The 26,103-nt window shown below is 57.2% G+C and overlaps 2 protein-coding genes across 5 annotated transcripts; one reads left to right on the forward strand and one right to left on the reverse strand.

Moving 5' to 3' along the window:
• The first annotated feature begins 669 nt into the window (after positions 1 to 669).
• Positions 670 to 10,249, forward strand: LOC119092843 (RNA N6-adenosine-methyltransferase mettl16). Its single transcript, XM_037215762.1, has 8 exons — positions 670 to 2,426; positions 2,872 to 3,091; positions 4,553 to 4,690; positions 6,344 to 6,477; positions 6,514 to 6,590; positions 7,163 to 7,343; positions 8,222 to 8,332; positions 8,682 to 10,249. The coding sequence occupies exons 1-8, from the start codon at positions 2,322 to 2,324 to the stop codon at positions 9,441 to 9,443; spliced, it is 1,728 nt and encodes a 575-aa protein (XP_037071657.1). The 5' UTR covers positions 670 to 2,321; the 3' UTR covers positions 9,444 to 10,249.
• Positions 10,250 to 11,752: 1,503 nt separating this feature from the next.
• On the reverse strand, positions 11,753 to 25,955 carry LOC119092833 (kinase suppressor of Ras 2). Of its 4 annotated transcripts, none has more exons than XM_037215751.1 (18): positions 25,895 to 25,955; positions 23,867 to 24,247; positions 23,451 to 23,594; positions 22,026 to 22,167; positions 21,187 to 21,283; positions 20,544 to 20,716; positions 19,646 to 19,790; positions 19,057 to 19,157; positions 18,504 to 18,638; positions 18,039 to 18,157; positions 17,714 to 17,830; positions 17,012 to 17,395; positions 16,218 to 16,382; positions 15,719 to 15,904; positions 14,646 to 14,782; positions 14,054 to 14,182; positions 12,982 to 13,111; positions 11,753 to 12,156 (listed from the first exon to the last, which is right to left on the reverse strand). In XM_037215751.1, the coding sequence occupies exons 2-18, from the start codon at positions 24,023 to 24,025 to the stop codon at positions 12,004 to 12,006; spliced, it is 2,616 nt and encodes an 871-aa protein (XP_037071646.1). In that variant the 5' UTR covers positions 24,026 to 24,247; positions 25,895 to 25,955; the 3' UTR covers positions 11,753 to 12,003. The 4 variants fall into 4 exon arrangements, with proteins under 4 accessions (XP_037071646.1, XP_037071647.1, XP_037071645.1 ...); XM_037215752.1 differs by having other exon boundaries at positions 25,900 to 25,928; XM_037215750.1 differs by having other exon boundaries at positions 25,809 to 25,918.
• Between the last annotated feature and the right edge of the window lie 148 nt (positions 25,956 to 26,103).

Genomic DNA, 26,103 nt, shown 5'->3' on the forward strand with positions numbered 1-26,103 from the left:
GGCGCAACTAGGGTTTTCACAAGGAAAAGAGATAGGCGATAACATCACACATGTTTCTAAACCTGTTGGAAGCGATCTATGATGGGAAAAGCACAATGATATAGACCATCGTGGAGGGGGTTGGGGCACCGCCGGTGTACATAGACGTTAGGCCCGCAGCAGCTTGGCCCCGCTAAGTTTGATCCCACAATACAGATCGTTATAAAATTAGGACCGCGCTATCGCTCCTTCGGCATGCACTAATTTTGACAAGATAAGATCACCAAAGCGGCATGATACCAACGCATCAGGTCATGGTCAGACTTGCTCTTACATAGATTTTCTTGCACCATCATTGATTGGTCGATTGAGCGGGTAAAGATGTGTTCGTATAGCGTGTGAACACATTATCAAAGCCCTTAACCACATCAAATAGGCCTGTTTTGGGGAAGGTGTGGAAACTAATAACCTTGAAACGAGGGAACCTTTTCTGAGATTCCAGTTAAAATCTGGCGAATCTTCTGCCTTTTACCGAGCATCTGAAACATATTTGGGTCACCCGATTTTGTTTTTAGAGCGTTAGGGTGGTTTGTTTGCTTTTGGTGGCATGCGTGGAAGGAGTGATCTCGCTAGTGCCTGCGTTGGTGCGTTTTTTGTAAGTTGTGCGTCTTTCCCGGAAAACGTTCATGATCTATTCGCTACTTTCGCCGCAGTGCCGCTTATTGAAGTTCCCCGCGCGAACTTGCCCCGCGCGTGAATAGGCGCGGTGGAGAGTGTTGGCCATATGTGGGGGTCGTTGCTTAAAACTGGTGAAGTGAAATATTAGTTGATGTTGAGGAACCCAGTGACTAGCTAATCAAGTGTTTGAAGACTAGGGTGTAATGTCCCGGGCGGTGACGGTGGCTGTATCACCGAACTTGAAAGACACCCGAATTTGAGGCTGAGGTTGGCTCTGAATATCAGAAGTGTGTGGACCTGACTTATTTAGAACTTGAACTGGTGTGAAACATGTATTCTTGAAAAGATACTTTGATTATGTTGTCTTGCCCAGCAAAGCATTAATTGGTCTGCATGATCTTACAATAAAGCACTGCAACTGTGTCACACTGACTTACTGGTAGTGTGGTTAATGTGTCCTTGTTAACTGCTGAGTCTGGGAAACCAGAGGTATGGGTTCAATTCAGTGTGGTGCCTGTCCTTCCTGCTAGGGAGAGAGGCAGATGGTGGCATATAGCCTCAGCAGCCCAGTGTGTCATAAAGCCCCAATGACACAACTACATCAGACTGTAGAAATACATGTGCCAAACATGACTGGTGTGGGGTAACATCACAACAGTAATTGTTTGGTGTATAGCTGGTACCCATTTGTGTGCATGGAAAGTCAATTTTTCAAAGAATTGTGATGTTTCCAAGGCGACTAGCCAAAAATACCCCATAACAAGAAAAATGGTGTACCGTGTCTGTGTAATTTGGCCTGGCTAGAGTTTGGCACTCACAAGTTCAAGGTGAGGCCCAGCCAGTGGTGTTGTAGCATTTATTCAGTCAGGAAAAATCTACACTAGATGATGCCTGTTGACGTGGCACGGTAAACATGGGGTGCTCTGTTGCACCAAGCTCAACCAGGCAAAATCCTGCATCTGAGTGATAAGTATGATCAGATCATCTTACGTCTTCCCATGCCTTGCTGGTCTAGCTTTTCTTTCATCCCTAGGCCAGTGCTTTGGTGTATGGGACTGCTGACAGATGCCCTGGGTCAAGTCAACCAGAATATGATTGATAGATACCATGTGACATCTCACGATACAGGCCTTGGTCATCCTTGATAGCTGTGGTGCCAACCCCCCCCATGGTTTGTCAGGTCTGGTGTTGCTTGCATATCTTCCATGGAGCACATTTGGTGCTGTGTTACCTGGTTTCTGGTGCTGGGTTCTTTTCTGCTGCCTCTGATCCATCAAGGGCACTCACAAAAGTGATGCGCTTACTGATCTGCCTTAAAAGCTACTGCCTTTAGTTTCAATGCATTGGTATTTGCTGTTGTCATTTTGACACAGACTGCTGGTTGGTCTGTCTGTTGCTGTCACTTTTTATTACTTGACAGACTGTTCTGATCAAATTTGGTGCACTCTTATGAAATGGTCTTGCCCAATATCACCTTATGTACAATAAATGAAATGTATCTAGTTAGGCTACATGAATATAGTTAAACTCTCCAACTCTCATGAACAATGGCTTAATGGTATGATATGAAAAGTCACAGATGTGTCCTTCTTCACATGAGAAATCAGCAACAACTGCAGCCACAGGTGGCTGGAAGACTTGTGTAGTGAATTGGTGTGGACAAGATGGCTCAAAATGCATTCATGCATCCGCGTAATATATACCGAACCCCTCCAGACTTCAAAGCTCTGGTAGATGGCTTTCCGGACATCAGGAAACACGTAACCACAGTGAGTGTCCTCTGGGGGTCGTCGGTGTTCACTGCGCCAAGGCCGCGGCTGTTCCTCATGTATTCTGTGCGCTTCACGGTCGGATCGGCTCGAGGCTGCGGTCCCAGCGCACAGCGAGCATGTCCATGTACACAGCCATCTCCAGATGCGGCTCACGGCTAGTGTACGGTGGTCGTGCATGAGAGGGGCGACACTCGCTGGTGAAACTAACTGCGAATGTTCAGTTAGTCCCCACAATTACAACTAACATATAATGAACACTTACAGTAAATAATGATTGCTCTTTGCTTTGTAATGAGACTTGCTGTTATTGAAACGCCTATTAATATCATATGATGTAGCATTTCAGATCACTCAAAATATGTCGAAAGACGTGGAGCGCTGCTGCGAGCGCGTGGTTGTTTGATTCCCAACGCACGAAAGACACAGATGGAACCTTTCCCAGGATGTGTCGGGCAAGGTTAAATATGACTTCAAGGATCCGGACGCCCTGCGCGTGCTGACGCAAACGCTGCTGCTGAAGGACTTCCAGCTGGACGTGGAGATTCCGGCAGACAAGCTGGTGCCTACGCTGCCTAACCGGCTCAATTACATCCTCTGGCTGGAGGATATCGTGCGCGCCCTGAAGCTGCCCAAGGACGAGACCGTTGTCGGCCTGGACCTGGGTACGTTGCGCCCGACGAGGCGGCGCTGTGATCTTTGTCGGGCGCAGGTGCCGTCTCGATTTCCACGCTCGGGAACGGAATCGTCTCTAGCGCTTCAACCAGCTGCTTGAATTGCGCTGTCTTGGCCGGACTCGGGAATGAATTGCCCCAACAATGACTTTCTCAGTGAGGTGCTGCCTGTGAGTGGCTGGTGCTCGAACCGTGGCGCCGGACTAGTTAGTTATTCAAACACTTACAAACTCCGGACAGGACCCATGAGCCCATTTGAGCATGACCCTGGAGCTGATTTAAGAACGGTCCGTTAATCAATTTCAGCATAACCAGCAGTGAGCTGATTTGAGCACGACCCACAAACCGATTTGAGCACGACCTGTGAACGTGACCTGATTCCGATGTCACATGATAAGAATAGTCGCCGTTGCGCTGTCGCGATATTCGGCGCCTTGCGCACTGGTGGCAGATCCCACGTAGTGACAGGGTGACCTGCATGACTAGACTACAGGCACCATATGGCGTTACGTCCTCGTCCGTGCTCACTCATACATTGCGTCAAAGAGCGCTCCGCCGTCCGGCGTGTGTTCTGTTCACCGCATGGTGGAGTCGGCCCTGCCGCCAGCCGCACAGCGAGCGTGTAGGCGCGCGCGGCCGTCCCCAGGCGCCGCTCGCCGCCAGTGGAGGGGCCCGGACGGGACGGCGGCCGTCCCCAGGCGCCGCTCGCCGCCAGTGGAGGGGCCCGGACGGGACGGCGGCCGTCCCCAGGCGCCGCTCGCCGCCAGTGAAGGGGCCCGGACGGGACGGCGGCCGTCCCCAGGCGCCGCTCGCCGCCAGTGGAGGGGCCCGGACGGGACGGCGGCCGTCCCCAGGCGCCGCTCGCCGCCAGTGGAGGGGCCCGGACGGGACGGCGGCCGTCCCCAGGCGCCGCTCGCCGCCAGTGGAGGGGCCCGGACGGGACGGCGGCCGTCCCCAGGCGCCGCTCGCCGCCAGTGGAGGGGCCCGGACGGGACGGCGGCCGTCCCCAGGCGCCGCTCGCCGCCAGTGAAGGGGCCCGGACGGGACGGCGGCCGTCCCCAGGCGCCGCTCGCCGCCAGTGGAGGGGCCCGGACGGGACGGCGGGCCGTCCCCAGGCGCCGCTCGCCGCCAGTGGAGGGGCCCGGACGGGACGGCGGCCGTCCCCAGGCGCCGCTCGCCGCCAGTGGAGGGGCCCGGACGGGACGGCGGCCGTCCCCAGGCGCCGCTCGCCGCCAGTGGAGGGGCCCGGACGGGACGGCGGCCGTCCCCAGGCGCCGCTCGCCGCCAGTGGAGGGGCCCGGACGGGACGGCGGCCGTCCCCAGGCGCCGCTCGCCGCCAGTGGAGGGGCCCGGACGGGACGGCGGCCGTGCCCTGGGACGCCGCGCCGCGGATGCCGTCGTCGCCCCGGTGTCGGTGCGTCGCTGGCAGGTGACCACGCTGGCCACCGACAGGCACGGGCCCGTGTGCGGTGTACGCGCTGCTGGGAGCCCGGCGCGGCTGGAGGATGGTGGCCACGGAGCGTGACGCCGACTCGCTGGCCGTGGCGCGCCGCAACGTCCAGAAGAACAGTCTGCAGCAGCTCGTGCAGGGTGAGAATTGAGGAGGGACGGCGGTGAAAGTGTCGACGTAATGTATGCAAATGGACTGACATATTTTTGTTCTGGTGTGCTTTCATTGACGCCGCACGCTGGTATGTACACACCACTTCTGCAATATATGCTGTGACGACCGTCCAGGTGCCGGCAGACGCGCAGCCAGACACTTTTTTTTTGGGGGGGGGAGGGGATGTTGGCTGTCCGGGTCTCCTTTCCAAGTGAGCCTCCCCCCCTTTTCCCACTAAGTCGACCCCCTGTCCACGTATGTATGCCTTTTGAAAATCGTATTTCTTCCCGGATGCGGCCATTTATAGGTCTTGGCGATGGATGGCCCAAAATTGTTGTACGACGTTGGACAAATAGTTTCGGCAAAGCCATTCTGATGCACGGCAAGTTACGGCGAAAAGTCTTTCGATTTTTTTTTTCGCGCACAGGATACAAAGTATGCCGCTATAGAATATCTCATACGTTAGAAAATGCTGAATGGCGGTTGGAAGTGTGAAATTTGAGAAACAGAAATCTCCGATCAGAACAGTCAAGACCTTAGCGGGGAGACCCATCCAAGCAAAACACCCAACATGGATAACTGTATTGCCACACAGAGAAGCAGCGTAACATTTTGTTTCATGTGACCCAAAATGCTCGCTCGCAATATCCCGTGCGACGTGCTCACAAAAGTTTTCGGGCGGATCACAACGCAGAGTTCAGCCATCTGTCAGTAGGGGTCTGGAATGGGCCTCTAGCTCTCGAGGGCGAGCCTCCTTCGAAGTGTTTTTTTCGGTCTCACAGATGACACTTCACGATTGTGCGTGTTAGCCTTACGTCAGGGGGCCATGCTAACACTGTTTGTGTCGTCCAAATTTTAGCCTACGTTCAGCCGGAGCTGGCACGGTTCCACAAATAACTTGCCTGACGGGTCTCGTGCCTCACCCTCCACCCAAGACAGCCGTGTCGAGATAAGCGCTCTTAGTGAACTAGAAGGGTGCTGCGGCGATTTTGCATCTCGATGTTTACACCTCGCTTGCTGGTCGTTTAGGTCATTCATACCCCTGGCGCTGTACTCGGCCTCGGGAAATGGGCCGCGGACCGCGCCAACCTGCAGCTTTTGAACCGCTAATACAGCGCGCTTGGAGCAGTTCCGGCTGCAGGCTCTTGAAAGTCGCCCTTGAACATTCAGCGTCTTTGATGGCCGTGTTTGAGACATCTTGAGTATAGCAGGGACATTCCATTACGTGACGTCAGTGCCAGGGGTCCCTTTTGGACTTTGACACAAATTGGATCAGCGGGCCATTTCCTGCAGGGCCCTCAGGTACCTGAGGGTGGCCTCGTGACTCCTCTCTGGTCCCAATGACCCCATAGCCCATCGTTTCTCTTACATCGGCATCTATTAGTGGGAGCCTGGGATTAACCGCAGCTCCGCTCGGTGAGCCCCTTTGAAGTGGGCCCCTTGGGGATTTTGCCTCATGGGCCTCTTTCTGCTGAATGGCCCGCGTAAATGAGTTCCCCCCGGACCAAGGGGGCCCGGGATTTTCCAAGTCTTCGTGCAGGGCCCGTTTGGCCTTTAACCTTCGGGACCCGTGAATGCCAGCTGGATACAGGTTTGCCGTAGAGAGAGTGCGCGCTAACGTACCGGCGCACGTGTTGCAGTGCTGGAGGCCGACGCAAGCCTCGTGACGGGGCCGCTGCAGTCGGCCGGGCCCGTCCACTTCACGCTCTGCAACCCGCCGTTTTTCGACTCTGAGAGTCCGGCGGAGGGCGGCGAGGCGCGCGCGCGCCGGCCGCCGCCCGCCGCCGCCGCCACCGGCCTGCTGCACGAGGTGGCGTGCCCGGGCGGCGAGCGGGCGTTCGTCGGCCGTCTGATCGCCGAGAGCCCGCAGCTGGCCGACCGGTGCCGGTACGGCAGATGCGTCCGCCGCCTCCCGGCCAGCGACGCCACAGCGCGCCGGCCTCAGGGCCTGGCTGGCGCCCTAGTGTGGGTCTGTCCAGAGCTGTGCTCAGGCTGGTGCAGCGTAGCGTACCATGGACGTGGGCCGAGTGAGATGTCAGTGTTATCATGGCCAGCATATGCTCACTGCCCTCGAAGCGCTCTTGAACGGCGTCTCAGTATTAGGCAGTCGGGACGGGATCAGACCCGTGTAGACGCAATAAGCCCGGCTGGCCCGGCGACAGACGTGAGCTCCCTGCTCTGCCGTCGTCTAGGGTGCGGTGGGGTGCAGTCGGCTCGTACAGTGGTGTACTTTCGACCTATGTAGTGGTATGGGGTCTGCCCAGACAACGGGGTACAGTCGGCCAATACAGCGGGGTACAGTCGCCGCCCTCAGAGGGTGCAGTCGGCCCATAAAGCGGGGTGCAGCTGGCCCATACAGCAAGGTGCAGTCGCCGCCTACGGAGGGGTGCAGTGGGCCCACATCCGTCGGCGCCGCGCTGTCAGCCTGGACTGCGAGCTGAGCCGGCCTCCTGCCGCAGCGTGTTCACCACGATGCTGGGTCACAAGTCGAGCGTGCGGCCGATGAAGCGACTGGCGTACGAGGCCGGCGCCGCCGAGGTCATCACCACCGAACTCTGCCAGGGCAACACCAAACGCTGGGCCATGGGCTGGACATTCCAGGCCGGCCTGGCGCTTGACCAGGTCAAGGGCATGAAGCAGGTGGGCTGCCGACGGCCATAGATACGTGTGAACTTCGGCGGGGAGCTGGTGCGGTTTTGTGGCCGTAGCTTTGGGTTTTGAGCGAACTGTGCGTTATATGCACTTGCTTATTATGAGTTCAGAGTTCTTACGCGGAGAGTTAAGTTAGCAGCCTTCAATACACCGAGACGTACTGGTTAAACAGCATCAAACAAACGTTGGTTATGTTATCAGCGCTCGACGTTACACGTGATGCTCGTAGTCAGTTAAGAACAAGCTAACGTCAAGAAGAAGCTAGCATTACAAATTTTAAAGTTCATCATTTACGTTTTTAGGTTCGTGTAGAAATGGTTTCCTGTCCGTTGTGATGAACATTGATACATGCATTTGCATTTCCTTCTGTTCTAATACTCAATGTGGGTCTTCGAAACTTTTCGGCATAGCCGCCAGTGTTTTTGGCAGTCGTTTGCACAGTACCGTGTATTGGGTGTTCAGACGTGAGAGGCTCAAAAGCTGGGATGTTTTCTTATCTGGTGTTTAACATCTTTGCTTGACAACCTCGCTGAACGAGTACATCGTGATATTTTGAAGATCCATAACGGTATTCATTTGTGAAGTGTGAGCTCGTAATGCCGGGAAACTAGGAGTTCTAAGCCTTTACTCCCTACGTCATGCATTTGTTTATTTAGGAAAAACTTATCTCAGCCGACTTCCTTTCGACCATTTGACAGTCATTTGTCTTGACCTTGCTCTGGGTGTGTTTGGACGCTGGCCTGTTCCGGAAAGAGCGTTGATCCTTTTCAAAAACTTGTCGCCGTCGGACTGGTACAGTAGAGACGGGGGGGGGGGAGGGGGAAGGGTGTTTGCGCACGTTCTCACCCCGTGTTCTGCGTCCTCAGACGAAGAAGCGCGCGCCGGTGCAGTGTGTAGTACCGCGAGACATGGACGGCATCCCTTACGACATCCCCAGTGTTAAGCAACGCGTGGTCGGCTGGCTTGAGGAGCTGCAGGTCAGACTAGACTGCCCCCCCAGCAGTCTGTGTTTGTCGTAAATTTCCCACTGGAGGAACGCCATCGTGTTTCCTGCGAATTCTCCACCGGACGAACGCCATGAACGCTGATGGAATGTAGCCAGTAAGGCACGATGACTACCACTTTTGAATGGTTGTCCGAATTCGACTTGCTGAGATTTCCTATGGCATGTCCGAGTTTTGCTTATGCCATACCGGAGTACAGGTCACGCGCAAGGTACGCGGTGGGCGCCTCCGTATCGCAGGAGGTTGGCCTGCGTATCTGTGTATGGCGCTAACGTGTCAACCGGCCGACCAACCCTGTGACCGCACGTGCGGCCGTTGGCAGACCGAGGTGGAGCCGGGCAAGTGCAACAAGTACTTTGCCTCATACAAGGTGACGGCGGCGGCCGACACGTGGACGCACAATCGGCGGCGGCGGCGCGCGCAGGAGCGGCTGGGCGCCACCTCCGACCTGGAGCCGTCGCCGAGCTCGGCCGAGCTGGCCGGCTCGCCCGACCCCGACTTCGACCACGAGCCGGGCGCCGAGCCAGGCTCCGACCTGTCTGACCTGTCTTGGCGCTCGGACACCGCCGAGCCACCGCCCAAGCGGCCGCGCGCCGACTCCGAGTCGGCCGAGCCAGCGGCGGCCGCGGCCGAGACCGGCCCGGCGGCCAAGCGGCCGTGTCTGGAGGCGAGGCTGGGAGCCGTGTCGCTGGCCGAGCCCAAGCCGCGGCCGGCCCTCGTCTTCACGCTGTTCGTGCAGAAGAAGGGTCACGATATCCTGCTGCAGATGACGCTGCTGACCGGCAAGCTGGCCATGGACGGCATGAACGGCGTGCTGCTCTTCCTGAAGAACAAGATGCGCCAGCGGCTGGTGATGAGCACGTCCTCCGGGCCGGCTGCTGGCGCCGTGCAGGGCAGCGGGGCCGCCGCCGGGCCGTCAGCAGCGGTGAAGGAGGGCATGGGCCGCGTGTTGCACCACCTGCGAGACAAGATGCGTCAGAAGATTCGGCTGGACTCGCCGGCCGCTGGCGCTGCCACGGAGCCGGCGTCACAGTCCGAGCCGGGCTCTGTCCAGACGGCCGGCGGAGCGACCAGCTCACCGTGACGGTCGGATGCTCACTCACCTCGGCCGGTGCCGGGCTCGCTAACGCGCGGCTGCCTCACATGCACCCTGTTTCATCTGGCGCATGAGAAGTTGCACAATCGTGTTGCCTCGGAGATGAGAGGGAACCGGGCTGTGTGGGAGAGCCTCTTTCTAGAGTCAATGTAGACCGTAGGGCACGTTGATTAATGGTTTCAGCGCGCCTGCTTCGTTCGGCCCAAAATGTTAAGAGGCTGAGCATGAACCGACCCTGCCGTTCAAAGATGAGCCCGCGTGTGCCACGTCTTAGGGCAAATCGAAAAGTTGAAGAGACTGCGGTAACTGGTTGCGGTGCTCACACACCGATGGGTAACAGTGCCATTGGAATCACTCAAGGGCACAATGAATGCAACCCATGTCTTCTAGACACTATACAGCCCTTTTCCACAGTACACCATTTTCGCCAGTGTGAATACTTTTTTATTCAAGCAATTGCATTTGTGTTCCGACTGACTGACTGATGTTTGCTATACGTGATCTACGTCGCGATGGATAAGCTGTTGTGAGGGTCAGAAGGATATGAGCACATTTGTTTTCGTTTGATGTGTCACGTTTTCACACGCAGTTTGGATTAACGTCCCAGCTTGTGTTACGCCCGAGGACGTTGATCCCAAAACTGGTAGGCATTGTCTCGTGCGGTTGGGAGTACAGCATCATTAGACAGGGACGGTTGAGAGACCATCTCCCGCCAGACGCAGACAGTCGAGAGATGTTTCCGTCAAACGCGGACAGCTGGAGGTCCAGCTTCTGTCATACACTGACGGCCGAGAGTCCGGTTTCTGTCAATCACGGACGGTCGGGAGTCCGGCTAATCAGGCGCGAACGTCCAGAAGTTCAGCTGCCGTCAGACGCCGACGGTCGGGAGTCCAGGTACCGTCAGACGCTGACGGCTGGGACAGTCCAGCTGCCGTCAGACGGGAGTCTAGCTGCCGTCGAACGCGGATGTCAGCACGGTGGTGCCACTCGCCGTACCGTCCCTGACGGCTTGCGGGGCGTCCATTATGCCATGTCCAATGAATGCAGTCATTTACTACTGGGCTTCAGGAGTTCGAACTGCGTTCCGAAGTAGCTTTCAGCTGGGTTCTTTTTGCGGCGTGTGGAGTAGTACTTTCCTGCTAAGAGGCCCTCGCCGTCCGCTCAGGCGTCACTAGAAATTCTGGAGGACGGTTCCGTGACACTGCTCTGTTAGTTAACGTCTCGCCATGCTCGCCTTCAAACCAAAATGGACCAGTGATTACATTGTTGCTCATGGCAGCCAATGCAGTGCACACGCGGCTGCGTAAGTCTTTGAACACATTGGCTGCGTGAGGTCGTCCTGCCATTTGTATGGGAGGCGTTCGAGATCACGCCCCATAATTGTGCGCAGCGAGCTTTTCTCAATCCCACGATTCCAAGATCTGCGTCTCAATGACGTCAGCGCGTCAGGGCGGATGCGGACCACTTCACAACTCTCATCCATGCTACAAGGTTGCGGATATTACACCCATCCTTGCATAGGTTTGTCCATCAAGATTGAGATCGCCAGCTCGGTTGAATATATTTCTGCGCCAAATTCTGTAGAAGCTCGTCGCAAAAGTTTGAACGAACGGCACTGGAGGTAAGGCTGGTCGCGGAACCAAATCTACTTTATGGATCACTTCGGTGAGGGAATAGTGGCGTACAGCTGTGGACAAATGAATATTAATGAAACGATCAACAGGGTGGACGCAACTCTGTTCCACGCTCCACCCGATTTCTTTTAAGCTACGACCTGTTGGGTTGTGACTGGGTATGTGGTGAGACCGCGCCGTAAATGTTCTGTGCGTACCGGAGGCTCCCGTTTCAGCAGACCACAGCTGACCCGCGGGCAGTCTACCCCACCTCCACAGACGGCAAATGTCGACAACTTTGGTGTTTCACGCGAGCTCGCAGCTATCAGCATGAACTGATCACCAAGAGTAGACTCGCTGCATTCAGAACTTGCCCTTATTACGGTCCTGTTGGGCCAGCGCGTGCGCTTCTTCGTCCCGGCTGTCTCGATCAGGTGCCACCGCCGACAATGTCTGCGCGTTTAACCAGGGCGTGGGAGTGGAAAAACTGGGCCCCCCGACATCTTACCACGCCGTGGACAGCTGTCAAGGGCGTGGCGACGGTCTGTACATCGTGTATTTTAGTGCGATAATTCGATAAAGTCAGCATAATCACTCCGCACGTCTGCTGTTCGCGCGTACTCAGCCACACACACACAGCTAGACACAGATACACACACACACGCATGGACAGACGTACAGACGGGGCCGGGCCGCTGCGGGCCCGGCCGGGCGCGGCGGCCGGCTCCCACCGGGTGGGCGCCTCGGACGTGTGCAGACTACAGTGTCGTTGTACTGCCGAGCTCTGCGGCCGGCGGCGCAGCCGGGCCAGGGACTAGGGGCGGAGGGGGCGGCCCGGCCGCCGCCGCCGGCCCAGGCGGCCCCCATACGCGCGCGCCGCTACACACTCTAACACGGACAGATATCACAAGACGTGGCGCACGGCCGGGGGCCGCTCAGAACACAGACTCGACCGAACGCGACAGCTGGATAGGGTGCGAGGGGCTGCGCGCCAGCCGCTTCTTGGGCAGCCGCTCCAGGATGACAAGCAGCTGGGTGAAGTCGGGCCGGTCGGCCTGGTGGTAGTTCCAGCACTTCATCAGCAGGTCCTGCCGGGCATGGAGCGGGCCGCCTGTCACGCGCCGGCTGCGCCCGATACGCGGACAGACGGCGGCGCCACGCTGCTCCTGACCCGCATCCATGCGACGCTCTCATTTACAGTGTGCTAACATCAGCATTGTGTCAGGGTCACCAACCCAGGCTGAACGCCCCGGAGGAGTGACCGTATTGTCGGCATCGAGCGGGCGTGAAAGGATGTGCTTTAGCTCGACAGTGAAAAGCATTTTTAAATGTGGACAAATGGATAAGATGGAGACGCCGAGTGAACACAATTTTGCACTTGACTTCCGGAGCGTTATTTTTCACGAACGTTGACAAGTTAAAAAACTGCACATGCACGCAGGCCTTCGTGCACTGAACACGAAAACTCGGCACTACGGAAGGCTGGACAGCGTGAGATGGACAGCAGATTACTTACAATGCAAACTTCAACTTCAACAAACAAAGCTTTAAACAATGCACTAGAATGCTCGTACAAGTGCACTGAATGCAATGAAGCATCGAGCAGCGCCGCAGGTGGTGCGCGGTGGCAGCCGGGCAAAACTCATCTTTAGGCATCTCACCAGCAGCTGATGCCACCCATGCGCCAACGGGGAAGCTCAGAACGACTGAGCTACCCAGTACACGCAGATGGCGCAGCGCCCCACTGAGCCAGCGCGGTGCGGATGTCGTGCGGTGCGGTGCGGTGCGGTGCGGTGCGGTGCGGTGCGGTGCGGTGTGGTGTGGTGTGGTGTGGTGTGGTGTGGTGTGGTGTGGTGTGGTGTGCGATGCGGTGTGGTGTGGTGCGGTACCGGCGGCGGCGGCAGGCGACGTACCTTGACGTCGCGCGAGGCCTGTATGTTGGCGAGCGACTGTTTCATGCCTCGCCCCACCAGCCAGATGGTGGCCTCGGCTGGCTGGTCCTTCCAGGGCCACTCACCCGACAGCAGCTCGTACCACACCGTGCTGCCGGCGGCGCAGGGCAGCGTTACACTTCCGGCCGGCACACGCGACTCAGACGGCTACCACATCATGCTACAGCGCCCAAAGTGTCGTGGTTTACAATTCTGCGTTAACCGCTGCGTGTCTGGGAAACCGGAGGTACGGGGTTCGATGCTCAGCGGTGCCTGGCCTTCCCGTCATGGTGAGAGGCAGACGAGACCACAGAGCCTAACAGCTGCGCGTGTCGTAAAGCTCCAATGACGACGACAACCACATCATGCTGCATCATGCGACAACCACATCATCTTCCCGAACACTGATGCCCCTCACCCGTCCTTTCCATCTGTGGGCACGATGACCCATAGGAGACAAGAGGCTAATATTGACCATGCACGCCCCACACGTGCGCTTGAGACCATCTGACGTCTTCGGTGGGTCGACACCCCGGGGCGTCCCGAGATCTGACGTGTTCGGTGGGTCAACACCCCGGGGCGTCCCGAGATCTGACGCGTTCGGAGGGTAGACACCCCGGGGTGTCTCGAGACCATCTGACGTGTTCGGTCGGTAGACACCCCGGGGTGTCTCGAGACCATCTGACGTGTTCGGTGGGTAGACACCCCGGGGCGCCTCGAGACCATCTGACGTGTTCAGTGGGTCGACATCCCGGGGCGTCCCCAGCATGTCTTACAGTGCAGTTGACTGCAGGCGGCGAGATTTAACGTCTGCTATCGTGGATGCAGCTCACACGGGCTGCCCAGAATATGTCACGTCTAGCTGTCAACTATGTGACGGCCGTCGATGGTAGAACTATCCAATTCCCTTCATCAATTTAAACTACTTTCCACCAAACTACCAACTGTGCCTACACCGTCCGCTCCATCTCCAACTGCGGTATCCCCCTGCACGTGCCCGTGCCGTCCGCTGCGCCGAGCGTCGTCAGGGCCCGCGGCGGCCGGACCCACTGACCCGAAGGCGAAGACGTCCGAGCTCATCGAGAAGGGCAGGTCTCGGTTGTCGCCGGGCCGCAGGCTGCGCACGATCTCCGGACTGAGGTAGCAGAGCCAGCCCTTCGGGATGTGCAGGCGGCGCCGATGCCTGCCGCATGGCAGCCCGCTCACGTCAGGTCAGGCCAGATCAGGTCAGGTCAGGCGACGGCCCACCGGACGCCCAGCACTTGATGTCACACGTGTCAACACACACGAGGGCCGTGGATTAGAGGATACGTCTGTCCAGACGCTGCAGAGTGCACAGCTGTGTTGTAACGGAGTCGGAGTCAGCGGCTGCGGGCAGACCGGTGCACACATCCGTGGGAAGCCACAGCACGTGCTCAGGTTACCACCCAGCTCCACACACACACACACACACACCACTGATGGCATTCCAACACTTTACAAATGAGGCAGCTGCCGGTGTCTTTGAGACGTTGCGGAGATATTGCCAGCGCGCTGTCACCACAGCGTGGCAGTGGCGTGGCGGGGAGTGGAGGCGAGCCGCCGCGTGCGCAGCCCCGTCCGCCCGCTGCGAGCCAACCACGAGCCACAGCCCAGCGCCGGCTCACCCGGAGTTGGGGCAGAGCTTGGTGAGCGAGAACAGGCCGAAGTCTGTGATCACCACCGTGCCCGAGTTGTCCACGAAAATGTTCTTCGACTTGAGGTCCTTGTGCACGATGCCTCGGGCGTGCAGGTAGCCCATGCCCTGGCGGCGACACGCGAGCACACCGGTCACGCGCCGCCCGCGGACGGCACAGCGCTGCCTGCAGCGCGGCGCCGCCACCACAGCAACAGCCACCAAACAGAGCACGGATGTGAGAGACACGCTTACGAGGTGTCGGTAGCCCCTCTCCCCCGGCTACCGAACAGAGCAGGGGGATGAGAGCCACGCTTACGAGGTGTCGGTAGCCCCTCCTCAGAGCAGGGGGATGAGAGCCACGCTTACGAGGTGTCGGTAGCCCCCTCTCCCCCGGCTACCGAACAGAGCAGGGGGATGAGAGCCACGCTTACGAGGTGTCGGCAGCACTCCCCGCCTCCCCCTCTCCCCCGGCTACCGAACAGAGCAGGGGGATGAGAGCCACGCTTACGAGGTGTCGGTAGCCCCCTCTCCCCCGGCTACCGAACAGAGCAGGGGGATGAGAGCCACGCTTACGAGGTGTCGGTAGCCCCCTCTCCCCCGGCTACCGAACAGAGCAGGGGGATGAGAGCCACGCTTACGAGGTGTCGGTAGCACTCCCCGCCTCCCCCTCTCCCCCGGCTACCGAACAGAGCAGGGGGATGAGAGCCACGCTTACGAGGTGTCGGTAGCACTCCCCGCCTCCCCCTCTCCCCCGGGTACCGAACAGAGCAGGGAGGTGAGACATGTGCTTACGAGGTGTCAGTAGCCCCCCTCTCACCCGACTACCGAACACAGCAGGGAGGTGAGAGCAACGCTTACGAGGTGTCGGTGGCCCCCCTCTCCCCCGGCTACCGAACACAGCAGGGAGGTAAGACATGTGCTTACGAGGTGTCAAGAGCCCCCCCCCCCCCCCCCCCCCCCACCCAACCCCCGCCTCCTCCGGCTACCGAACAGAGCAGGAGGATGATAGTCACGCTTACGAGGCGTGAGGGGTCTCCCGCTACGGTCGGCGGCCATACTGACCAGCGATATGTGTTTGGCGATGTTGCTGATCTTGGTGAGGTTGAACTTCTCCTTATGCGTGTGCAGCAGGGCGAAGAGCGGCTTGCCCTTGCAGTAGCTGGTGATGATTGCCAGCTGCGGCGGGCACATGCAGGCGCCCATGAATAGCACCAGGTTCTCGTGACGCGTCTTGCGGAACGTAGCCACCTGCGCAAGTGCAAGCAGGACGTGACGGTGGCGCCGCACACCGGCACAAGCCCACGCAGCGCTCTGCTACATCACGGGCCTAAGCCAACAGCTGTCACCCCCGCAGCCCATCTGCATACCCGAACGCATCTGTTTTGTTAGGGCCATAAGAGGCTCCATACGGTGTCTCCGCAGAATTACAGTTCATACAATTGATCAGCTGATCAGAGACGTTGTCGCGCACACAGGAACAAAACGCTGCGTTTTAGGCGGCCCGTGAGCACACCTGCCGCACGTGCACGCCGCGCAGCTCACAGTACGGGGCGCCACTCACGTCTCGCTTGAACTGCTCCAGCGCCTCCTCGTCGTTCATGTTGAGCAACTTGACGGCCACCTCGCCGTGCCAGTGGCCCTTCTTCACCTCGCCGAAGCGGCCGCGCCCGATCACCTCGCCCACCCGCACCTCCTCAAACGGAATGTCCCACTCCCGCAGCGACAGCTGAAACGGCGGCGCGGCCCGGGTCAACATCGGGCCGACACAGGCGCACTATCAGGTCCCACTTCCGCAGCGACAGCTGAAACGGCGGCCCAGCTTGGGTCAACATCGGGCCGACACAGGCGCACTATCAGGTCCCACTTCCGCAGCGACAGCTGAAACGGCGGCCCAGCTTGGGTCAACATCGAGTCGACACAGCCGCACTATCAGGTCCCACTCCCGCAGTGACAGCTGAAACGGCGGCCCAGCTTGGGTCAACATCGGGCCGACACAGCCGCACTTTCAGGTCCCACTCCCGCAGCGACAGCTGAAACGGCGGCCCAGCTTGGGTCAACATCGAGTCGACACAGCCGCACTATCAGGTCAGCGGCAGCTTACAGCGGACAAATCCACAGAGCGCCGCTTGTATTCCCTTGACCACACATCTGACGGTCCCCATCCGCACTTGCTCACTGTCCTGATGTGGTGCACCCTCGTCCCTGCCGTGGGCAAGGTCTCACACCAGCTGCCACACCAGCCGGGCACCCCCGGGTCTGGCCAGGCGCCGCGCTCACGCTGGGGCACCCCCGGGTCTGGCCTGGCCCCGCACTCACGCTGGGGCACCCTCGGGTCTGGCCAGGCCCCGCACTCACGCTGTTCTGCCGCGGCATGCCGTCCGTCTCGGAGACGGTCGAGTCCTGCGAGTCGAGTCGACTGGCCACGGTGCGCTCCGAGTCGGTGGACGTGCTGGCCGACGTCTGACTCATCGTCTTGTCCGAATCCTGCGAGCCGACCGGCGGCGGCTGCGCGGCCGCCGGCGGCGGCGGCGGCGGCGGAGGTGGCGGCGGCGGCGGGGGCGGCGGAGGCGGCGGCGGCGGCGGCAGCGGCTCGACGGTGACGCCGGCCGGCTCGGCCACCTCTGGGAAGTTGAACTGCTGCAGGCGCGACGCTGACGCCGGCGGCGTCGCCATCGGGAAGGCCGGACTAGACGGCGCAGAGCTGTTGCAGCTGGACGTATTGCTGCTAGAGTCCTGGCCCTGCCGCACGCAAGCGCCCCCTCAGGCACGGAACAAGCGGACGCAGGCACTTGGTCCGGTACGTTGTGGGAGGGCCAGACGGTGGGCCCCTGGGCGCTAAGATGACCAATGCAACCGCAGGCGCTCCGTAACAGGCGTGACAACGTGCATCGCGTTCTTTTTTTACAGACACCAATTTAATTAATGAATTATCTCCGGTTCAAACACCCTCTGAACCCACTGGCCTTCTTCTAGTTCCCAACCGATCGCCCGGTCAGAGTGCGTACAGGACGGGTCCAACAGCGCGGCCACGATTCACCGGCCTGAGTGCGGCCTCACCTGGAATGCCGGGATGCTGATGCTGGAGTTGGTGTAACCGTGGTGCTGTTTGTAGTGAAGATACCCGGAGCTCTGGCTCTTGCGCTGACTTTTCGGCAGCAGGGGGGAAGCGTTACCCTGCGACATAGGGCGTCCAGACGGGCGTCACGGCGCAGCCGGCACCATCAAGCAGGCGCCGTGGGCACGAGCAGAGCCGGGGTCACGAGCCAGGCCGACGCCGGCGGCAATCGCTGCAGCTAGACACACACACACTCAACATACACAAGCATACACAAGCTCAACATGTTGCGTCGAAGGCCAGCCGCGCAGCGCAGTCAAAGCCCACCTGATTATTGACTTGGTCGATGAAAAAGTCGACGAACTTCCTGGGCAGACCGCAGGAGGGCGGCACTTGCTCCTCGCAGTGCCGGTGGCACTTGTACTTGCACTCGCGACACCGCAGACCTGCAGGCGACAAGGACAGCGTCACGGACCGTCCAGCCAGGCCCTGACCGGACCGGACCAGGCCAACAGGCGCGGCCCGTACACCGACGGCACCTGACGCGGCGGCCAGGCCGGCGGCGGCGGCGGCGGACGCGGCCCGGCTACAGAGCCAGCTCCGCCGCCCACCGCACTCCACGGAGCCGCCGCCTCCCAGCCAGCTCCGCCGCCCACCGCACTCCACGGAGCCGCCGCCTCCCAGCCAGCTCCGCCGCCCACCGCACTCCACGGAGCCGCCACCTCCCAGCCAGCTCCGCCGCACACCACCGGCATCGTCTGTCACGCACCGCCGCCCACCGCACTCACTCACCGTAGATCATCTGCTTCTTGCAGCAGTCGCAGGTAGACACCTTGAACGTCTTGGTGAACTTGTGCGCGATCACGTGGCTCATGCTGCCGGGCAGCGTGGGCGTATGCGGAGAGCGGGGCACCTGCAGCGTGGTCGCTGCCGGGCGCGGACCGAACGTCACACGCTGCGCCGAAACACAGACAATCATGCAACAACCACACACATAGCCACTCGGAGCAAAAATATGCCATACAAATGATAATAACGGCAGCTTTTTTGAAGAATGCCCGGACCTTTGCATGACAAAATAAGCGATCATGATGTTGATATCTCGAAGCACGATTAACATTATTGTATAATACAGGACGCTTTCAATAACCTTTTACTTCCCTTTTCAACGTCGCGTCCTTCGGTCATAATCAATGACACGCCGGAAGCTTGCGTACGGCGGTTAATGAGCTCCACCTGCAGCGGGCTTCTGTGAGGTGGCCGAGTCGGACGTTCACGCGTCACACGCTCGTCTGCCGGCCATCCGCCACCTATCCGGTATATGCCGGGATCGCCTGCGACTCACACTTGGTGGGCGTCTGGGCGGCCGTGGAGGGCGAGGGGCTGGCGGCGGCTCCCGGCGATCTCACGGCCGCCTCCTGGGCCTCCGACGGCTCAGAGTCGCCGCTGACGCCGGAGACAGCGGCTCGGATCAATAACGCCAGCACAGCACGGCACACAGACAGCCACCATCTGAACTAAAGCACCCAATATTGTGATAGCATGGGTAACCTTGAGCAAACAATAGTATTGGCCGCACTAGAATGTGTTGGCACCAGGCCTGGCTACTGCTTCCTTATTATGTGTTTTGCGTGATGTTACCTTAACCTGACATTTTCATCATGGGGCCCTACGACGCACTCAGCTGCTGAGGCTACATGGCGTCACCTGCCTCTCCCCCTGGCAGGAAGGGCGGGCACCGCGGGGAATCGAACCCCGTACCTCTGGTTTCCCATGCGCGCAGGAGTCTGAGCAGACGTGTTCACCACTACACTATCGCCACCCTACCTCAACCAAACGAGCGGCTAGGCAGTCCACGGGTGACCTGGGGCTTCACCCGTGGTCACCATCAGGTCACCCACCGGTGACCTGAGCCTTCAGGCCGCGCAGCTTACCGTGGCTGGGCGGCGTCTCCAGCAGCCTGCAGCCGGCCCGTCAGCTGGCTCTCGTGAGAACGTGACTTGGTGAGCGTGGCCGGGTCGCCGGCCGCCTCGCGCAGCCCCGTGTGATGGCGGCGGCTGGCTGACGGCGTGGCGCCGTCTGCCGACGCGGCAGCGACAGCGTCCGGTCACGACACACACGGAGATACAGACAGCAGACACACACGCGCACGAGAAGACACACACGGTATGAACGTTCGACACACCGTGCCGACGCTCATGTAACCAGTACAGTAGTGACGCACAGACAAACGAGCACGGGGAGGGGGGGGGGGGGGGGGCGGAGCTGCAGGCCAGCAACGGACGCGGTCGGGGAGCTGCAGGCCAACAACGGGAGACGACACTTGTCTCTCGGCTCCCAAACAGTCATCCAGGCGCCATGGCGGGAGTGGCAGAGCTGGGGATGGACAACACTGCCATGTCCTCAGGGCATGTCAGAGCATCGCTGCCCACCTCCTGACATGGAAGCCGAACGCTGGCTGAGCCCACGACAGGAGGCCCCTCTCGGCTCCACCCTCTCCAGCACGACACAGGGGTCCCGAACACAACACGGCAGGAGGCTGTCTCGGCTCCACCCTCTCCAGCGCGACACCAGAAATACGAACGCAACACGGTGGGAGGCCCGTCCCCGCTCTCCATCCTCTCCAGCGGGACACTGGAGACCCGAACACCGGATCGCGCCGCATGGTTTCGGTCCGCAACGGATCTCTGCTTTCAACTGCACGTCCGCCAAGACTCATCTCGTGGCTGGAGCCCTGCAACGGCACAGCGTAACCCTGGGCCGCGGTACACGCGTAGCAGACACCACACGCGTGTCGCCGACGGCAGGGCGTGCGCGCACGGCGCGCCGTACCTCGCGCAGTGCGGCCCAGCGGCGGCGTGCGCGGCGGACTCGTCTCGCCCACCGGCAGGCTCTGCGTCAGGTCGCTGAGCGTCGACTGCGTCTGAGAGTGGCACGATGACTCGGACGGCGTCGGTGCCGACGACTCTGACTGCTGCGTCTCGTCCGACGACGACACCGACGACCTGCGACGAGACGGCGAGTCAGGCGCGGCGCTCCGCGCGTCACACCATGGACATCCCGCTAAGGACATCCTCGTCGCCACCGGCACCGGCGTGGCCCATGATCATCACAACACACCAAGCGCTCATTATAAGGGCTCTGATGCTGAGAGGCTAAGGCCAGGCGCGCTGTACTATTCCCAGCGGGGGACGCCGGACTGGTGCCCGAGGGAGAAGACCCCGGCTGAGAGGATGAGAGGGGGGGGGGGGCAGGGGAGGAGGGCAGCACAGATGCTCCAGCGCGTGCCGATCTGCAGTCTGTTGCCGACGTCAAGACCAGTCCGACGCGTTGATCTGTAGACACAGTCACCTCCCGCAGCAGTCTCCGCACTGGGCGCCGCTCTGCTCTTGCACGCAACACGGCGCGTCAGAGCCCGCGGCGCTTTACAGAGCGGCCGCAGCGAGTGCGGCGGCTCAGTAGAGCGTGTCCGCACCTGGGTCTGCGCCGCAGACTGGGCGACGACGCCTCCCAAGAGTCCCAGTACAGCGGCAGGTCCGGACTGCTGTGCGCGTCACCCACCCCTTGGCTCTCTGAAAACCAACAACGTGGCGTCACCAGCTGCTCTGGTCATCACCGCGTCAGACAGCACTAGGCGTGCTTTCCAGGGGCGGAAGTTTTCCACCGCATATCTCACGGACATGCTTCGACCCGTCCGAACTGCCACCAGGTCAAAAAACAAAAAGCTGTGTCCTCATCATTTACATATGCTTCTTAGCTGTCACGAGTGATGTGATCAACAGCGCCCTTGTGTTTTAAAACGTGGTAACGAAAACACGTGTTATTTGGACCCGTTGTAAATTGACAATAACGTACACTAGCATCCGCATTATGGAGGCAATTAATGCAGATACTGGTGTATGTTACTCAGCAGTATCTGTATACCATGGCAAGACCTGGCCGTCAGCTCGGCAAACAAGAGCTAGTGTGACAAAAGCCACCTACAGGTGCACAACCAAACCTATCCTCTGCATCTGAATGGGGGCAGAACATGCAACATAATGCAAGATCAATATAGGCTGTTCAGGTACGACCCCCAAATCCCCGGCCCAAGTGACTATTTTGTTATGTGAGTGTTGAGGAATGTTACACCAGCATTTAAACCAAGTGTAGGGAAAACGCAACTCTAGAGGAAATATTTCTCAGGGAAACTGGCTGCACTAAACCTCAACAAACATCAAATGTGAGTTGCTGTTGAGCACAACAGCTGAAACCAGAATCAGACGTTTACTTACAGGGAACGAACCCCTGGCCGAATCGTGACCCGCGACTGACCCGTATACTTCCGCATGTTGTGCATGGCGCGGCCGAGACGGCGCACGTCGTCGTCGAAGCCGGCCGGCGGCAGCACGCCGCGCAGCTCGGCCTCGCCACTCTCCACCAGCGCCTCCATCGAGCTGTACTTGCAGCACACCATCTGCGGCACGGCGGCGCAGCGTCAGCGGGCCGGCGCCGAACGATGCCGCGAGCTCCGCTCCAAGGCGAAGAGCACGGCTGAGCGCACAGCACAGAATCATGGCAGACACACACCTGATGACAGGTGCACTGGACCATTACAGCACAGACATCACATACCGATGGGAGACACTCACTTGGTGACAGGTGCACTGAACCATTGCAGTACAGACATCACAGACTGATGGGAGACACTCACCTGGTGACAGGTGCACCGAACCATTACAGCACAGACATCACAGACTGATGGGAGACACTCACTTGGTGACAGGTGCACTGAACCATTGCAGTACAGACATCCCAGACTGATGGGAGACACTCACCTGGTGACAGGTGCACTGAACCATTAGAGTACAGACATCACAGACTGATGGGAGACACTCACCTGGTGACAGGTGCACTGAACCATTAGAGTACAGACATCACAGACTGATGGGAGACACTCACCTGGTGGCAGGTGCACTGAACCACTGCAGTACAGACATCCCAGACTGATGGGAGACACTCACCTGGTGACAGGTGCACTGAACCATTACAGCACAGACATCACAGACTGATGGGAGACACTCACCTGGTGGCAGGTGCACTGGACCATTAGAGTACAGACATCACAGACTGATGGGAGACACTCACTTGGTGACAGGTGCACTGAACCATTGCAGTACAGACATCCCAGACTGATGGGAGACACTCACCTGGTGACAGGTGCACTGAACCATTAGAGTACAGACATCACAGACTGATGGGAGACACTCACCTGGTGGCAGGTGCACCGGACCATTAGAGTACAGACATCACAGACTGATGGGAGACACTCACTTGGTGACAGGTGCACTGAACCATTGCAGCACAGACATCACAGACTGATGGGAGACACTCACCTGGTGACAGGTGCACTGAACCATTAGAGTACAGACATCACAGACTGATGGGAGACACTCACCTGGTGGCAGGTGCATTGAACCATTAGAGTACAGACATCACATACTGATGGGAGACACTCACCTGGCGACAGGTGCACTGAACCATTAGAGTACAGACATCACAGACTGATGGGAGACACTCACCTGGTGGCAGGTGCACTGAACCATTACAGTACAGACATCACAGACTGATGGGAGACACTCACCTAGTGACAGACACATTTAACTATCACAGCTCAGATGATACACAGCAATGTTAGTCACTTGCCTTGACACCACCATCACAGCACAGACAGTGCAAGCTGGGATGCAAGGCACTCACCTCGACTGCAGATGGGCTGAGACCCACAACCTTAAGCCAGAGCTGCATTGATGGGTAGCCATCACAGCCAGATGCCTCCAAGTCATCATTGGGGATGCGGGACTTGGCCAAAAGCTGACTGCTGAACAACTTCACCAGCTTACCCTGCCAAAGGTATGACATTCAGTCGCTGCACAACCCCGACATGTACAGATGTAATTAAAAAAACATGCTGGTATAGGGCCCCGACAATGGCCAACAAGTATAAGACAACTGCTGCCACCAGATTGAGCCAAGTCTTTCCAGAACCTTTCCTGACACATTCAAGAAATGTAACAAGATAACAAACAATGGTATGCAACAAGTGATACCAACCTACATTCTTCTGATTTATGTGACAAGCTAAGAAACATGGACATGTAACAACTGATACTAACCTCGATTCTTCTGATTTCCTGCTGTGTCAACACTGCACTTGTCAGGCACTGGGTTCTCAGCCCTTCCAAATGCTCAGCTGATATTTCAATCAAACTTTGCAAGTTTGTGCACCATTCTATTGCCTGAAGGGTGCTCTGCTCTACATCTTCTTCACTCATCTCTTCTTAGATCAAAACATCAAGGACACAGTGTACCCAATCTGATAGCATCAACAGCAACTGCTGAAAACCAGCATCAAATTACTGTGTCCTCAAGATCACAGAGATTAATCTCAAGAAAACCTGATTGAATAAATATTACATGTAAATCTTAAAGAATGCAGGTAGGCTTCATCTTTTCAAACATCTCTTCACAACCCTTTCTCTTCTGATGAGATCAACCTGACAGGGATAGTAGAGTATGTTTAAGGTTGTAGCTAATAAAAAATCATGCCAATAAAAAATCTGTATGATCATTCAAAATGCCTTTATTTTTTTTTACAAAAAATGCCACTTTGGTTCTTAACTTTTGGGAAGTAAATGGAATGGGATAAAATGTAGCATGCTGGTCAGTAAATGGGATCAACATTAGCATGTAGAGACCACACAAATACATACACATGTGCATACATTCACACAAGCCAGCAGTACAGGCTTACCACACACCCTGGTGAACAGTTGGATACACCTTGCTCAGGTAGGGGGTCAATTTGACTTCCCACAAGATCTCAGGAATTAAGAGAGCTAAAGACACCAAATTCACATGGTGTGTTGGCCTGTACATAAACTCACTTAGGTCACAGTTTAAGGCTCTTTGGTTGTGAACTTCAGGTGAAATGAGGTCAAGCAAGGTCAACCTATGAGTTGGTCTAGAGGACTGAAAATCACTTTTTTCAACCAAAAATTTGCTGGTTCCCTTAAACCTAGATCCATGTTCTAAGCAAAAGATACATGCTCATTCAAGGTCAGTGACCCCTTTTCACCTTTTCAAGATCATGGTAGCCAAAATCATGCAATACTGATCTGAGTTTTGCATTGGTACATACATACATACATGGTCATATATGTGTGCACTGTGCACCATACATACATGGTACATACATTGATAGCAAATAACATGAACACATTCTTTTATAAAGTAGTCTTAATGAATTGGATAATGCTCATGACTATGATTTGGGCTTTGGGATGATGAATGCCTGCTAAACTTTATGCTATCAGGAAGGCCAAACACAATTTTTTTCAAGGGAAATACACACAAATTATGAGCATCTTTAGGCCCTGTCCCAAATTTTGCTGGTAAACATCCATATCATCCATTTAAGGATATAAAGCAAGTGTTCCCTAGGTATACCTACTCATGAGTGATCATAGCTCTCAACTATAATTCACAGCATCAGACTGCAATAAATGTCAGACAGAGAGTTTGATACAAAGGTGGCAGACTTCATCAATCTATAACAGGATTCATTCTCATAAAATTCACCATAATGCCTAACAACAAGTATAGAATAAAAGAAAAAAACACAAGAAACTTGCATTTGCCATGCCTTATTAACCAAGCCTTATCACCATGAATCAAGTTTTTCAGGCAGTAAATCACATCCAAATTTGGAAACTGCTGCCACCATGAAAATGATACAAAACCAGCAGGCCTGTCTCTCTATGCAACTTTCCCCAGGGAATCAGTCCAACCAGATGCCAAAATGCAGTACTGAATAGGCAAGTTTAGATGATGATTTTGAGCAACAAAATGCATCTACTCGAATCGGCAGATATTTACAAGAAGAACAAGGCACTAGGTGACTAATAACCCACCTGCCTAATGCACTTTTGCTAAAGTTGAGGACTGTGCTCAGACCTGACCACGAGCATGTCGATAGTGCAAGGTGGAGCACTATGGAGCGTATTCGTGCGCCTTCTCATGTAGCAGTGCTGCCTGTGCACATTCCGAAAACCTTACCGAAACTCTTCAGGAAACCTATGCAGCCACGCACTTTGACTCCACAGGGACTGCTGGTATATCATTTCATATTTTAATATTCACACCTAACCCGTAGCAGCAGTCAGCTGTTGGTGGACGCGAAAAGATGGCTGTAGTCATTCGCATTTGTCGCATTTGTATTTTTGGTACATTTGTTCAAGCATTTCACGAATTCATATTCGAAGTCTCACTAAAGTTATGCCATTCTGGACGTTTTGTCCTTTGGCGGGCTACTATGACGGATGAACAAACAAGATCACACAAATATAGTTAA

The sequence above is a fragment of the Pollicipes pollicipes genome, unplaced genomic scaffold (genome assembly GCF_011947565.3).
Source record: "Pollicipes pollicipes isolate AB1234 unplaced genomic scaffold, Ppol_2.1 Scaffold_3481;HRSCAF=4094_pilon_pilon_pilon, whole genome shotgun sequence".
Lineage (NCBI taxonomy): Eukaryota > Metazoa > Arthropoda > Thecostraca > Pollicipedomorpha > Pollicipedidae > Pollicipes > Pollicipes pollicipes.